The 15,789-nt window shown below is 48.2% G+C and overlaps 1 protein-coding gene across 6 annotated transcripts in view; it reads right to left on the minus strand.

Moving 5' to 3' along the window:
• Nucleotides 1-15,789, minus strand: part of SLC22A4 (solute carrier family 22 member 4) — a 42,254-nt gene that overhangs the window by 12,596 nt on the left and 13,869 nt on the right. For 5 of the 6 annotated variants that reach the window (XR_001178258.2, XM_013052525.2, XM_004745014.3 and 2 more), the window contains exons 2-4: nt 13,462-13,565; nt 11,927-12,081; nt 3,194-3,365 (exon numbers count right to left, since the gene is read on the minus strand). Coding sequence is in view for 5 of the 6 variants with exons in the window: in XM_013052525.2 (XP_012907979.1) it covers nt 3,194-3,365; nt 11,927-12,081; nt 13,462-13,565 (431 nt within the window). In the remaining variant the exon portion in view is untranslated. Of the gene's footprint in view, nt 1-3,193; nt 3,366-11,926; nt 12,082-13,461; nt 13,566-14,634; nt 14,705-15,789 lie in introns of all 6 variants that reach the window. The other variant, XM_013052526.2, reaches the window with a different exon arrangement.

Below are 15,789 nucleotides of genomic sequence, written 5' to 3' on the forward strand. Positions count from 1 at the left end.
AGCCTCACCAGGAATTAACCTCAGAGTAAAGCACAACTTGTCAAAAGGCCAAGCCTCAGCTCCCTTCCCCAGCCTACTAGCACATGGGTTAAAAAAGGAACCCAGTTTATGTCACTTTGGAGCATGCCCTTAGTTGGTCCCTGTAGTAACTCTGTTGATGGTAGGTCACTGGCCTTCTGTAATTAGAGCTGCTCTATCCAGGAAAGCTTTCTGCAGGGCTCTGTAGCTGCATTGCCTTATATCGTAGCCAATAAACTTGTGTGGCTATTGAGCTGGTGTAACTGGTGTGAATGAGCAAAGGAATTTTTAAATTTTATTTACCATGTGGGTAGTGGCTACTGTTTCAGTGCAGAATTAGAGATCTTGCTTTCCAGCCACTGTGTACTTCACGCCTATATCCATGTATACCACACTTCTAATTCTGAGCCATGTCTTTCCTCCACTGGGTTGTTCTTAGAAATACCCTACTTTCTGCCCACCGGCTCTAAGGGCCCTCATGGACCTCAAGTTCCTAATGTTTAGTTGGCTAGATATTGCAAAGCCTCCCCCATGCTGCATCTATGGGCTCCTTCCCCACCCCTATACATATACTCCATTCACGATTATGGTCTGTTCTTGCCAAACCTTTTAAAGGGAACTTGAGATATAAAAATCCCCAAACCACCAGCAGGGCTTACTCCCATTTCCAGCCCATGGTGCTCAGGGTGCCGTGATTTCTACTTTGGCCATGGCTTTTGTGCTGGATGGAGAATCAAGTCTAGTTGATCATTGTAGAAGTTAGTGGAGCGCCAAACAAGGTGTACACTATAGGCTCTCTGTAGACTGAATTCAGATAGAGCAGGGGCAGGGCATTGCTGGAAAGTCTCTTACATTGAGTGGGCAGCAGGGAGCACGGCAGCCCAAAGCCAACCCCTCATGACCCCAACCCACCTAGACTGATGAGCATAGCTTCAGGAAGTCCCACCCTCAAGAACAAGGTGTTCATAAGAAAGCTATTTTGTTTTTATAGGAAAATGCTAAGACTGTTAAACTTTTAGGACAAGCACATGGCTTTGTAGTGCTGTCCCCAGGCTGCCCTCTGTCTGGGGTGGTTCTGTCCCTTGTACAGTGTGCCCACAGCCCAGAGCATTCACTAGCCAGCCCAGAAGGAAGAACTTTCCTTAGGGCAAGGGTAAGTCAGCTCCTCATGGGATGGACTGTCTTTGCTGTAAACCACAGGGGCTGACCTATCAGAGTTGTTCCTTGTGGCAATATTGGGACCCAAAGCAAAGGTCCAGGCCCTAGAAATTAAAATCTTTACTAACCTCTTATAGTTAGTCAGGGCCCTTTTATTTTTATTCTCTCTCTCTCTGATAGAATTACACAGTGATAAGGTTGGTTACAACATATTATAGAAGTACTGGTCTCTTAGGCCAAAAGGACAGCTAGAGCCAGGGATCACAGATTTTTAACTTCATTCATCTGTGGAGGCAGAAAATAACTTTTGAATAGTCTTGTCTTGTGTCTTGAGAGAACCTCTGTTCACGAACTTTGTTTACCACAAATTCAGTCAGCAGGAAAATTGTGGAAGGAGGGTCAGAAGATGTGACGAAGCTGATGTTGGTGATTATGATGATGATCATGATGACTTTCATTCCAGAAAATTGCCCTGCTCTTATAAATCGGGGGTGCTTCCTTGGAGACAGAGCTGTGGAGTTATGGCCTGTCCTTATTTACCATAAGGTTTCCTGCCCCTCAGACTGGATTGCAGAGGACACCTCCAAACCAGAGCAGTATCTAACCTTTAACACACTGTCTCTCAAATTCCAGGCAACTGAGGGAAAAAGTGCTTTCTCCTCCCAGGCACATCCATGCCAAGAGTTTACACTGAATAATGATAGCAGTCCTAGATACGATAAAAAGACCGTAACTGGGAGTGGTCCAGCCTGAGCTAACTGGTCCAACAGGGCCAAAATGTGCCACCTGTCAGCCTCTAAGGTTGCCTAACAGTTGTGGCAAGATAAAGGACCTTCTGACAAATTCCTAGGCTGTGTACAAAGGACAGGATCGTGAGGGCGAATCTAAACCATGAGTTTTTTAAAAATGGTCAAAGAAACTTGCATTGTGTGTAAGTAGGTGGAGATCAAGCAGTTTGGTAAAACTTATCACTGTTGGGAGATTTGATATTGATATGATGAAACCAAAGCAAGAAGAATTAATGAGAGAGAGCAAGAGAGAGAGAGTCCCACCAATAGAAGAAATCCCCTTTCCTCTTGTTTAAATATGGGAGGAAAAAAAACCCCAAAACAAAAAAACAAAAACAAAAACAAAGAAATGGGGAATCCCCCAAAGAAGGTGCAGCTGGGACCTTATTCCATTACTCTAATCTCTTCTCTCACCTGAAAATTCCCACATAATCCTGTTGGGTGAAACTGGGGCCAGTATCTCCAAACTTGGTTAATCCCACACTGATGTGTCAAAATTGGGTGGCTGGATTGAGGAAGGAGAGAACATTTCTCTCATTAAATGAAAGTAATTCTCTCGCCCTTCAGGACAAGCAGAGGGACACCTGGGTGGCTCAGTTGATTGAGTGCTTTGGGCTCAGGTCATCATCCCAGGATCCTGGGATAGAGTCCCAAATGGGGCTCTTTGCTCAGCCAGGAGCCTGCTTCTCCCTCTGTCTGCCACTCCCCCTGCCTGTGAGTGCTCTCTCTCTCTCTGACAAATAAATAAATGAAATATTTTATAAAAAGACAAAGTAGATAAACAGGCAGATCCTAGATGTGAATCACCCCGTGATAGGAAAGCTTGAGGAAATTACATTAATTGAATCCATAAGGAGAAAGGGATTTCCTAGAGAGAGAAAAGTGTCCAAAGAGCAGCATGGGGCAGAGTTAGAAACAACAAACAAAACCCACCAGTACCATCTCCACAAACAACATCAACAACCAACAGCCGACAAGAGTGGGGTGGGCCCCGCCAGGGACGGGCTTCCCGAGAACGGTGCTGGGTGGGACCGTGGAGAATCCGAGGACGGCAGCATGCAGGCCCGCCTGCAGAGAGGCAAACACACCCTGGCCTTGGAAGCCTGGGCCCTGGCCAGCTCCACGGAGATGAAGGAGATGACGGAGCCCGCAAGAGCATCAGCACCAGGTGCTGGCTCCGGGCATGCTGGCCCGCGGTAGGGGGCTGTCTGGGACAGAGCCACACTCACCACCACAGCGGGAGGCACAGCACCCCCGGCACCGTCAGCGCCAGCAGCAGCATCCGCCAGTCTCTGATGAAGTAAGCAAACAGGGGTAGCAGCATGTAGCCAACTGCAAAAAATGTGCACACTCCTAACGTAGAGAATATAATACGAACTGACTTGCCAAGAATTTCAGTTCCTGTTCAAAACAAGGGAGGAGTATTAGCATTTTAGCTCACTTTAATATTTGCCGTTTTATATCATTACCTGGCAGTTAAAAGTTCAAACTACAGTTGCTGGGAAAAGGGAAAAGGCGTTTGTTTGCCTTTGGGCCCAGAGGAGGTGAGATCAGGGTGAAGGAAAGTGGGAGGTGACCCAAGACTTGCTCCTACAGAGAAGGATGAGTTTTCATGAGATTTTAAAGGAGCCACAGAATTATCTTTTGCAGGCTGTCTCGTGCCCAGCCCCAAGAGGTCATCTTTTCTGAGGAGGCCCTGTTTCCAAAATAAATGCCCAGGGTGAGGAGCAGACAGGGTGTCCCGGGAGATGGTGAGGGCTCTTCTGAAGGGCTTTGTGAGGTCACAATGCATGTAGCCTTTCCCAGGTTTCCCCACTATAAACAGACAGCCACGGGGTCTTGGGAAACAGTGGACAGTTCATAGTTAACAGAATCGTGTTAGGATACCACTAGCAACCCTTGAGCCCTGAGAAATGATGACTGTGATCCAGCTGACCTGGGAGGTACACAGAGCAGCTGCCCCGCCCCAACCCCTCCACACGCACCCAGAGCTGAATTCCCTGCAGCCACATGTACCCAGAGATCAGGCCCAGGCAGACACAGTCTATTCAGAACAAGTAAAGAAAGAAGGAGCTATTTTGCAGGCCCAGCAGGTGGCAGGCAGCCCTAGAGTTGGCCACACACCCAGAGAACCTCACAGAGCTTTCCCAGAACACCACAGAAGCCCAAGACTCTTGGAAGTGTTGGGTCCTGTTTGGGCACAGGACACACAGGTAGCTGTTGGCTCTGGCTCTGCTCAGTGCCACGGGTCTTCCAAAGATAGTGCCCACATCTTGGAGCTCCTGGTTACAATGGGGGAGCCCAAGAATAAGCTGCTCTGTTGGCACAGAGCTCCAGGCCCTTTCCAGAACCTACTCTTGGTCTTCCACCTCCCCCCATCCCCTGCCGGAGAGATCTGGCCAATGGCAACAGCTCTGTGTTTTGTTTGAGATCAGCCCACCAGTACAGAAAAGTAGCCCAGGAAACACAGAACAGACCATTCAAAAGACCATTCAGTCTTGTCTTTCAGGAGGTATTTTCTTAGTTGTGTTTATATTCCCTAAGCACAGGCTAAGGAACAAAGGGCTAATTCCAGAGGAGCTGTTTGATTACTATAGTCCCTGGGTCCACTTATGCAAGACTTTTTTTTTTTTTTTCAATAAATACAGCACAATATTATAAATGTGATTCTCTTCCTTATGATTTTTATAATAACATGTTCTTTTCTCTAGCTCATTTTATTTTGAGAATACAGTATATAATATATATAATGTATAAAATATGTGTTCACTGACTCTAAGTTATTGATGTAGGAAATAACATTAGGGTTCGAAGCCGACAGCCAAGAAAAAGTTCTTGAGGTGTCTTTGGTGCAAAAAGGTGATTTTATTAAAGCATGGGACAGGACCCGAGGGCAGAAAGAGCTGCACCGGGGTCATGAGGAGTGGCCCATTGTATACTTTTAAGTTGTGAGGGGGTTGGGGATAGTGTAAGTCTCTAAGGAATTTGGAAACAAGGTTTCTAGGACATTGAGGGGCTAGCTATTGTTGGGAAAAGGTCATTTATTATCATCTAATAAAACCTTAGTCATGAGACCCTTCAGATGTATATCAGTGGTCAGAAAAGGGGGTGATTGCCAGCACGCATCTTGGGGGGTTTAGAGATAAAGGAAATTTCTAAAGGAGTTTTTATATGTTAAAGTAGACTTATGGGATCCTGGGCGTGGAAGGAAGCGGTCAAGCTGGGATTGTCTTTAGCCCTCAGCAAAGTATTAACATCGAGTCAGCTGAGTCTAGAGGAATGTCCCTCTGCCTGTTTCAGGGACTTGTCCATGGGTTGCAGGCTGTAAGGAAATTTAATAATTTTCCTTCTGCCTTTGTTTCCACATCATCATCAGTAATTCTGATCATTCTGATTAATTCTGATCAACAGTAGGCTACATTAGTAGTTAAGTTCAGAGGGAGTCAAAAGTTATATGTGGATTTACGACTATGTGGGTGAAGGTCATTGCCCCAACCCCCCATTGTTCACAGATCAATTATACCCGGCTAGTTTCCCACTTTCACCGCCTACTTGTTCCTTATCCCCAGCCCATTTCTTCTTCACTCATCATAACTGAAAGGTGTGCCTCAGTGGTTCCCTCTTGAACAGCCCATTTCTTTAAAACCCAGACTGACGGAAATGGCCAACAATGTGTGCTTCTCCCATTCTGGACTGGAGGCAATAGGCCTAAACCCTTAGGGCACTTTTCAGCCTCTCTGCTAATTTCCAAAGACGGGGCCTGACTTCTTTGAGGATCATGAGTTATTTCCAGATCTTTTCTTACCTCAGTAATGACCCTCCTACCACTCCAGAGGCAGACTCACCATGCCGTTTCTAAACACTTTGGCTGTCATTATCATGACGTGGGAATGAATAGGGGGCACTTTGTTCCTAAGCAGAGTTTCAGAAGTGAAGCAGCAGAGGATCTGATTGCAGAAAAGAGCAAGTGCACGGGACCAAGTGAGAATCTGGTAGAATCGTGAGGGCAGGGGAGCTCCCCCCTGCTTCCATGACCCTGGTAAGAGAAGAGAGAAGAGACACCACTGGATTCCTGGATAACCTCTGTCTCTAAGCTGGAGTCTCGGGCCAGAAGAGTTGTTCTGACTTTGTACAGTACCCATGGGGGACAGAACCTTTTAAATCGACCCTTCTGCCATTCCAGGGAGCAACACAGATGGCACGAGCCCGAAGAACACCTTGTCAACACGACTTCCTGCCCTCTGACCTTTAGACAACTACCCCTCCTGCCACATGATCGTGGTCGTCGTCACCGGCATCATCCTCCTAGCTAACATTTGTGTTTGAGCCGGTCCTAGACTGTTGACCTACATCGTCTCTTTGAAACTTCACAATAATTATGCAAGAATTAAGATTGCTTCTGGGGCACCTGGGTGGGACAGTCATCTAAGTGTCTTACTCTTGGTTTTCAGCTCGGGTCATGATCTCAGGGTCGTGAGATGGAGCCCCACTTGGGGGCGCTCTCCCTCTGCTCCTCCCCTTTACTCGCTCTTTAGCTCTCTGCAAAATAAATAAATAAATCTTAAAAGAAAAAAAAAGAATATTACTCCTGTTTTACATATCATCAGCTGAGACTTAAAGAGTTGAAGCAAATTGCCTCAACTCCATAGAGGGAGTAGGTGGGGGCAGTAAGGATTTAAGCCTGATCTGTTTGAACTATGGATACCATCTAGAGAAAAAAAAAATCACTGGGAGGCAAAGACTGGGCCTTACCAAGTAGTCCTTCAGCTGAGATGCCTAAAGGGGATATTGATGGGAAATGGGGCACAACAGGCACTCCTTTCAAGAAATGAGGATTTCCTGGGCTAGTCTTTGAACCAACTGAGAGCCGACCAGCTCCCTGTGAGGACCGCTAGGAGAGGAGCCCAGATTCCTGCAAACCTTCCATGGCCTGCAGCTGTCCAACAGATGAAAGCAGTGACTTCTGGTTCTACTGGATGGGGATACCTGTCCAGGGTTTGTTTGCCCCCAGGACAGGTATGGGTAAGGTTTTGTAGGGTAGGGTTTTGTTCCTAGTAGGTCTTGGTTTGGCTGGGAATGAACTCTGTCATCTAAGCCTGACAGGCATGTCCTGATCAGGAGTGTTTGTCTATTGCCTGTCACTACCATCCCAATCCAAGTACTTTCTCTGAGATGGAGTGACTCAGAGACGGCTAGGGTCACTCTACACAGAGATGTTGTAGAAAACATCAACATTGATCGAGACCCTTCTCTGGTGGTCATCCCAGGAACCACTGGTTCCATTCCACAGCAAGGCAGGACGTGCATCGCCATGAATGACCAACAGAGTCCTGCAGCAGACCCCACCAGACCCCAGCTCAAGAAATAAGAAGATGGTACAGTTGTCAGGACCCAGGGACCCATGGGTTGTGAGTAGAAAGGCCATGTGCAGAGAGGCATCTGTTGAGAGCCTCTTCGACAGTCCTTTGCTACTAGAGTGACTTTGATAAGTCCTACTTCATGGAGGTCTTTATTACGAGGACTGAGATACCATGTGTAACGAGCCTAGTAGAGGATCTGGCATGTGGCAGGTGTTCAGGAATAGCTAATTCTCTCTCCCTGGTCCAACAGCTGAAATGTGCTGAATGTCAGAGGAATGAAGAAAGTACAGTGCTTTTGATCAAAACACCCAATGGAAGACAGTAGAACCTCTCTTTGCTCCCTGGAAATACTCAGAACTCTCTCCAAATTAACAGACACTCCTCTCCTCAGGCGTTCCTCACTCCTCTCATGAACTTAGAGGTCATTCTAGTTAAAAGTGACCTTTGCTGTCTTTGCATATATCCCAAAATGCCTTTCTTCATATAGTACAGTGCAAACAAGGGGTGCCAGCAAATTTCTACATCCTCTTAATGTATTTATATCCCATCTCATTCCCTTGACATCTTTGACGCACCTTATAATTCAAACACAATAAGGTAACAGTAGCATCAAAGTAAAATGCAAAGAAAGGCAAAAGTTCTGCCTTGGAGGAAAGAAAAAATTATGCAACTGATCCCCTTGAAAAACAGTATGGCAGTTCCTTAAATGGTTAAACAAAATTAACATATGACCCGGCAACTCCACTCCTAGGTACATGTCCAAGAGACCTGAAAACACTTATCCAAAAAACACCTGTCCTCAATAGTTGAGAGTAACATTATTTTTGATAGCTAAAAAGTAGGGACACCCCAGATGTCCATCAACTGATGTATGGATGAAGAAGATGAAGTAAATACATTCAATTGAATAGTGGTTCACACTACAGTACAGCATGGAACATCAAGTGAAGGAAGTCAGTCACAAAGGCCACAGGTTGTATATTTCCACTTATCTGAAATTTCCAGAATAGATAAAACCATACAGACAAAAAGTAGATTAGTGGTTGCCAGGGGTTAAGAAAAGAGGAGAATGCAGAGTCATTGCTAATGGATACAGGGCTTATGGGGAGGTGATGAAAATATTCTGGAGTTAGAAAGAGTTGATGGGGGGCGCCTGGGTGGCTCAGTGGGTTGGGCCGCTGCCTTCGGCTCAGGTCATGATCTCAGGGTCCTGGGAGAGAGTCCCGCATCAGGCTCTCTCTCTGCTCGGCGGGGAGCCTGCTTCCCTCTCTCTCTCTGCCTGCCTCTCCATCTACTTGTGAGTTCTCTCTGTCAAATAAATAAATAAAATCTTTAAAAAAAAAAAAAAGAGTTGATGGTTGTACAACTTTGGAATATACTAATAACCACTAAACTACACATTTTAAAAGAGTGAATAGTATGGTATGCAAATTATATCTCAATTTAAAAGTACTTTAAAAATATATACGTGACTGAGAAAAACTGCACAAGTGACAGTTAAATTTCAATCTTGCCTCAGTCTTCTGGCGGGGAGAGTTGTAAAGGAGGATGCCACCAGTTACATCCTTTTGGAAAGAAAGCACGCATCTAGTCACCAGAGGAAGCAGAGTTCGAAACAGGTCGGCATGCTGGCACAAATAGTGCACAGGAGGTTGATGTTAGGAGTACTAGAAAAATATGGAATTAGTGGATCGGTCAAGACCGGAAGGCAGTTAACTGCGCAAAATAAATTTGAGCAACTAGTTACGAGGGCCAAAGGAGGAGCCCCTGGCATTTTACCCAGAAGGCAGTGGACAGCTTCCAGGCACTATTTCTGGGAAACGGTAGGAGATGGTGAGGGGGAGCTGGAGTGCAGGCAAGGTCAGTGTCATTGGTCCTGAGGGATCATTTCCTCCTAGATCAGCCAGAGTGCTTACTACCAGGTGAATCCCCTTTATATTTCATTGGCTAGTACTGTTTCTTCCCTCCCTTTTCTTGTTTCCTATGACTCTGGCAAGCTTTATAATTTTTAAAAAGTAGAACAAGGGAAGAAAGGATCCATTCCTACATCGTTTTGAGAATGGAAGTAATTCAGTTTCCCAATTTAATGGGAAGTCCCTTAAATTGAGATTATTATCATTGAATCTTGCCCACCCTGCGCTAGAGTCAGAAGACAAAAGAGAAGGCCCAGACCCCAAGCGTTTCGCTTATTTTACTCAGAAGCCAGAATTCGCTATTTTAGCCCTGGGACGCCAGAGGGCACTGCTGCGCTGCGGAGAAGCCGGGCACCGCCCAGCGCTGGCACTTCGCACCCCAACCTCGCCCCGCCCCGCCCCGCCCCGCTCCGCCCCAGGCCCTGACTCCAGAGTCTGCTGCTGTGGGAGCGGGGGCGGCACGGGGGAGCGGGTAGGTTTTCAGTGACATTCTTAAATGCCCAAACCCGAGAACCCAACACAAAGAGTCTCATGCAAGAACAAAAAAGTGAGCAATTTTCCTAGTGCACAGTGGAGTAAATCGACCTCCAGGGCGGGACGCAGACTAATGGGGAGCCCCTTCCACCCAGCATCCAGTTCACTGATGGCTGGCTTGTAAATCTGGGCTCCGATGGGTCTTACAAGATCTTACTTTCCCCTTGGCATAGGGAGCAGGGAGGGGAGCAGGTTGCCAGTGCCAGCGGGGGCAGGACTTCCCTGCAGGAGACCCTGGGTGGGCTTTCCCAGCCTCAGCCATTACCAGAGGGGAGGTTCCAAGGCCCCCACAAGCATCCCCTGCCCCTGCAAAGGTAGAACTCAATCTTGGCCATTCAGTAGAACCTGGGGGATGTCATACCTGGCACAAACCCTTTCTGTATCCCTGTCCTAATGATGAGGCTTCTCTATGTTTTTCTGCCCTTGGATTTCAGACAGTCCTTCAGGTCCTCCTTAAAGGGGTCCGCTGGCCTCAGGCAGAATCCTGTTTTGAGGAGGCCTGCACAGTCCCCTATGTGTCTATGTCTGTATGTTGGTATATCTCTGTCCAGAGGCAGAGCCACAAATCGGACTTTTTGGGTTTAGGGAGGATTATTAGGAAAATACTGAATTAGTGGATCGGTCAAGACAGGAAGGCAGTTAACTGTGCAAAATAAATTTGGATTTATTTAGGAAGATGGAGTCCTGGAGATTTTGCCAATGAGAACAAATAGGCTTTACTCAAGAGCCCTGTGTCCTTGGGGCCATCAGGCATGAGGAACTTAGAGTTTCCATCCCAAATTCCTCTAGTCCCTAATTTCTAGTGCCACTGGCCTGAAGTTCTGTGTCATCTACACAAAGGACCTTCTTTAAGAACATCTGGTTCCCCTCCTTCCCCGCAGGGAAGAGAGAGGCCCTCTTCCTGCTGGGGCTTGCTAGAGAGGGTGTTAGCTGCTGGGCCCATGTGGTTTCAGCATGTTCTCCCCTCCCCCTGTTCAGACACCTTGGCTGTGGCAACGAGCTCTTCACAAATGATTACAGGAGCGGAATGTGAGCAATCCCGTATTGGCAACCTCGTGGAGAGTGTACACCTCCTCAACTAAGAGGACACAGCATCTCCAAAGCTAATGAGTCCTTCAGAATCCTAAAAGCAATCAGAATCCATCTTAACAGATTTAGACTTTTGAGACAGGAAGAATTGTTAGACTGACAATAAAAGGACATTATTAATAATTACACTGTGACAGTAAGGACAAACTGGGCCACCATTGAGCCAACAGGGGTATACCATCACACAAGAGATTATGGGAACGGGTGTCTGCTGTCCCAGAGGTGGCCCTCATTTCCCCCACCCTCAGCTGGACAGAGAGCAGGTCGGCACAGACAGCATGTTTGGGGACACCTGCTCCTATGACTGATCCTGGTCAGGCTGCTTGGAGCTCACCTCACTTTCTCTCAGGAAGCTCTGGTGAGGGCCCTGGGGGCCTCCTCATGTCCTTGAGCTTGTGCATCCCCTTCATGCTGCCTTACACTCCAGAACCAAAGCTTTAGTGAGGAGACAGGACTCCTATCCACAGAACATGTCATCCTGCACACAGCTGATGGGCTCTGGGGTGCACAGTGACTCAGGGGGAGACTAGCCCTGCCCGGTGATGGCGGACCTGGCTCTGAACTTCTGTCCACACCTGCCTCCTCCACCTGTGTACCAGCCATACCAGCTGCTCTAAGTCCCTCCATGGGCTGTGCACAGCTGTCAGAAACACTTTTGCCCTGGCCCAGGCAGAAGTTCCAGGCTTTCACAACTCAGATCAAAGACCTCTTTAGGTGGTTCCTCCCCCAGCACCCCAACTTTGTGTCTTTCCCAAGCCCTGTGCTCCTGAAATGTGTCTCCGTTATTGTGTGGGTGGTTCCGGTCAGCTCCAGCTTCTCTTCACCACCACATTTCAGGGGCAGCACAGAGCAGGCTCCCTGTGAGCGCCTGCCATGCCTGTGACCAGATCAAAGATCCTGAGACCACAGCCCCCTGCCCAACACATGTATATCCAAGGCCGATCCTGTTGTAGAAACACAGCCCACGAGTTAAGGTGCTCCCTAGGCCCTCTTCAGGGCCCCCCCTCTTTCTGGGCCTCTCAGAGGGTTGGAAGGAGAAGCTCTGGGGGTCAGAGAACATTCCTACCTAGAATGAAGGCCACCACATAGTTGGAGATCTGGCCCATGCCGACGATGACAAATAACACAGTGAACATCTCCCAGTTGATGGAGAAAATCTGCAGGAAGCTGAAGCCAGTCTGCACAGCCATGGTTGCGAAGAGGATGCTCTTCCTGCCAAACCTGTAGAACATAGTACAGCACATGGCACACGTAGCCCACAGCAGCTGTAACTCTGCGCACGTGGCAAGCCCCGAGTCACACATTGCAGCAGACTTTGTTCCTTTTATTCTGTTTTGTTTTCAGGGCTGTGACAGACTTTTCTCCTTGTCTCATCCTCCTGAGCTCTTCCCTGGTGATGTCTCAGGCATCCATCTGCCCAGGAGGTGCCTTTAGAGATTCTAAAACTTCTGTAGATGCCCCGTATCTCAAAAGCACAAAGCAGCTCATGCAAAGTCCCCATAGAAATCTGGTCCTCAGAGCAAACCACAGGTAGAAGCTGCCAGCCCATTCTAGAAAATGGCTAAGTACAGATTGCAGAGACATCTAATATCAGCAATATGGGAATTCCGCCCATCCAGAATGAAGATCCCCTCTATGGCAGTAGGATTCAATCTTAGCTGCACTTAAAATTCCCTGGTGCCAAAAAATGCTGGGGCCAGCACCCCTCCCCTGAGATTCTCATTTTCTGGGATGCCATTTGGGTATTGGGATTTAACAGTTTACCCAGGGGAGTCTAATGTACAACCAGATGTACACTCTACAGGGAGTATAGCTCTACACTATACCCATGATATGGGAGTTGGCCTGAGTCTTCATTTCACTTTCAGATAGTGACCAGTGGGTAGAATGGAGCACAGGTGTGAGCAAAACAGTCTCCTACCTCATTTTCCAAAATCAGGTCTTGGACTGCTGGGTTTGCGTTCCCTTGGGACTTTGTAACAGGAGAAGGGACAGGCAGTCCTCTGGGAAGCCTTCCCAACACGGCTATTTAGCACTCCCACCTTCCTGCTCTGGTCCCCTTAGAACATTCAGGGGCCAGCAGGGTACTTCTCTTGGAGCTGTGGTACTGTCTCCTCTAGACTCCGCATTCCAGGAGGCCCACAACCAGCTTGGGTCAGCTCTGCGGCCTTGGGGCCCTGGAAGGGGCCTGACCCCCAGCAGCAATGTGGGTACTCACTATCTGGCCCTTACTCTGTAATGAACAGATCCCTTGTGATCTAAAAAAGTTAGGGGTGGGATGGGGAGGCAGTGGTGATGGCAGCACTGTATTTATTTGAGAGGTTTGGTGCAAAAAGGACTGGCTTGCAGTGGGGCCGTTGCCTTCTCCTGACCGTTGGCCAAAGCCCTGGCAGGGCGAGTCTGGGAAAAAGAAACAAAAGAGGTTCAAGCAAGGGATGCGGAGACAGGAAACCATGAGACGTCATGGCTCTTCCTTTTACTGACTTGTTGGGGTCCTCTCTTTCTCTGGGGAGAAATACTATCAATTCATTCCAACCCCAAGATAGGCAGTGAATTGACAAGGGGCCCTATTGCACCTTTCCTCCCTCCCAGGCTCCTTACCTGTCAGATAGCTGCCCGGACACGAAGGAGCCAAGGAGCACGCCCACGAAGAACAGGGAGGAGGTGAGGGGTGTCTTCCAATCATCCTCACACACTAGACTCCACTGCCAGGGAAGACAACATGAAGTGTGAGCCCAGCCATCCAGCCGGTCCAGCCCCAGCCCAGAACCGAGGGAGTATTCGCATGGCCCGCTGGAACGGGCTCTCTCCTCCCTGAGACAGGCTGTTGACTTTGTGCTGAGAGCAGAGACCTCACGGCTCTGGCCTTGACGCCTCACTCTGCCACTTACTGGGGCAAGTCACTGTCCTCTCTTGGACCTACCTTCCTCTTCTGAGGGTAAGGGAGAGTGATACCTCAGATCTCTGCTTGCTTCCCATATCGAGAAGCTAGCGAGGCCATGGCTGTGACTGGTGACCCCTGAGTTGTGAAGCAGTGTGAAGCAAGGTAGTATTTCTGCCTCAGAAGGCATCTGAACCTGGACGGAAGGTGTTGGAAACTCCCCAGGGGCAGGGCAGAAGGCCTGGTCGCTTGGTGCAGGCATAGAAGTTCCTCTGCCTTGGTGAAAAGGGCAAGTGGTCTGTGATGATATCTTCTGAGCTGACTCCTGTAGAAAACCCGCTCCTCCCTGCTCCATTCACACCACACGCCAAGCCTGGGACCTGACTTCAGGGCCCACTGGGTGGCGGGGATCAGGGTGGGTAGCTACACCTCTCCAGCGCTCTTTATCTCCCCCGACACTCCTCCACACTCCTTCCCACCCAGCCTTCCTAGAAGGGTGGTTCCTTCCGTTCCCCAGGGCCTGTGGGCTGTTGTAGCCCTAATAAGTCCCTGCTGGTGGATCTGTAAAATGAGGGCTTCAACACAAACTTCAGTTCTCAGCTCTTCAGTTAAGCCAAGTCAGCAGAATCTCAAGGGAGGCTGCAAACATTTCCAAGTGTGTTCAGTGAACTCTCTCTCTCTCTCTCTCTATATATATATATATATATTTCATTATATTATACATATATCCATATGTCCATACATACATACATACATAGACATACACATACAAACATACATACATACATACAGGTACCAAGAAATATTCTTGGGGCTGTGGATCAGGAGATTGCTGTATGTTGCAAGATGATTCCCTCTAGTGGAAAAAGCCCCTTCCTCCTGCCCAGTCCCACCTGCCCTCGGTGGTGGTGCAGCTTCCCTGACATTCGTGAAGCAATTCAGTTCTTAATCCTCACAGCTCCCCTGAAATAATAGATTCAAAAATGAATTCGCATGTTTATATCACACTTCACTCTGTAGCAGAGAGAGGTGTTTAGAAGGACACAGACCAGAGAAAAGTGTAAAACAAAACATTAAGAAATGAGGGCAAGCAGCACAGGGGAGGAGGGACTGTAAAATAAGCAAGCCAAGGGTGAGACTGACAATCAGTTGTCCTGCCCAGGGGCCTGCCTGCTTGCCAGGCTCCGAAGTCTCTAGTCATTCAGCTCACATGATCCCCATTTTATGCAAAGTGTTAAACTCATTCTGCAAAAGCTAGTTTTTCTAAGTACTCAGACCTGAAAGAAGTCTCCCCCTGTATATTTCCTTCCACTAAGAGGTCATGTCATGACATTGAGGATAATGTCCTTGAGAACACCCCCGTCCTAAATACAATAACAAGATTCATGAGGCCGCCTCTCCTGGCACCCACAATGCTGGCTCCAGGCAGAAGGCCTAAGCACAGCTCTGCAGGGGAAAAACACAGCGGGCCAGGCGCTTGACTCTCTAATCCACAGGCACAACCGGAGGACGCACCTGAGACCATGCCCGGTGTATGGTTGCTTCAATTGAGGTTCCTGAATGGGCTTCGGGGGAAAGGGCACAAACCCTCCAAAACTGTATGCCCGGATTCAGGTACCCTGCTGCACCATGGGTCAGAAGGTATAGGCAGGACATGCACCTAAAGTAATGGCCACACCCTTCCAAAAAATCACGGGCCGAAGTGTCAGAAAAGAGCTTGGAATCTGCCCCAACAGATAGAGAGATTAGGGACTGAGACTCCAAAGCCTCATAATATGTTGTTTTGTCTGTTTTATATTGGAGCAAACAGGCTTGGGCACCTGGGTGGCCCAGTTGGTTGAGCACTGGACTCTTGGTTTCGGCTCAGGTCATGATCTCAGGGTTGTGGGATCGAGCCCTGCATCAGGCTCTGCGCTGGGCATGGAGCCTGCTTGGGGATTCTCTCTCTCTCTCTCCCCCTCTTTTTCTCCCCACCCCCCCCCGCGCTCACGCTCTCTCTCTCTCAAATAAGTAAATAACTTAAAAAAAAAAAAAAAGAGTAAACTCAG

The sequence above is a fragment of the Mustela putorius genome, unplaced genomic scaffold, assembly GCF_011764305.1.
Source record: "Mustela putorius furo isolate JIRA1106 unplaced genomic scaffold, ASM1176430v1.1 tig00000145_pilon_pilon_pilon, whole genome shotgun sequence".
NCBI classification, from domain to species: domain Eukaryota; kingdom Metazoa; phylum Chordata; class Mammalia; order Carnivora; family Mustelidae; genus Mustela; species Mustela putorius.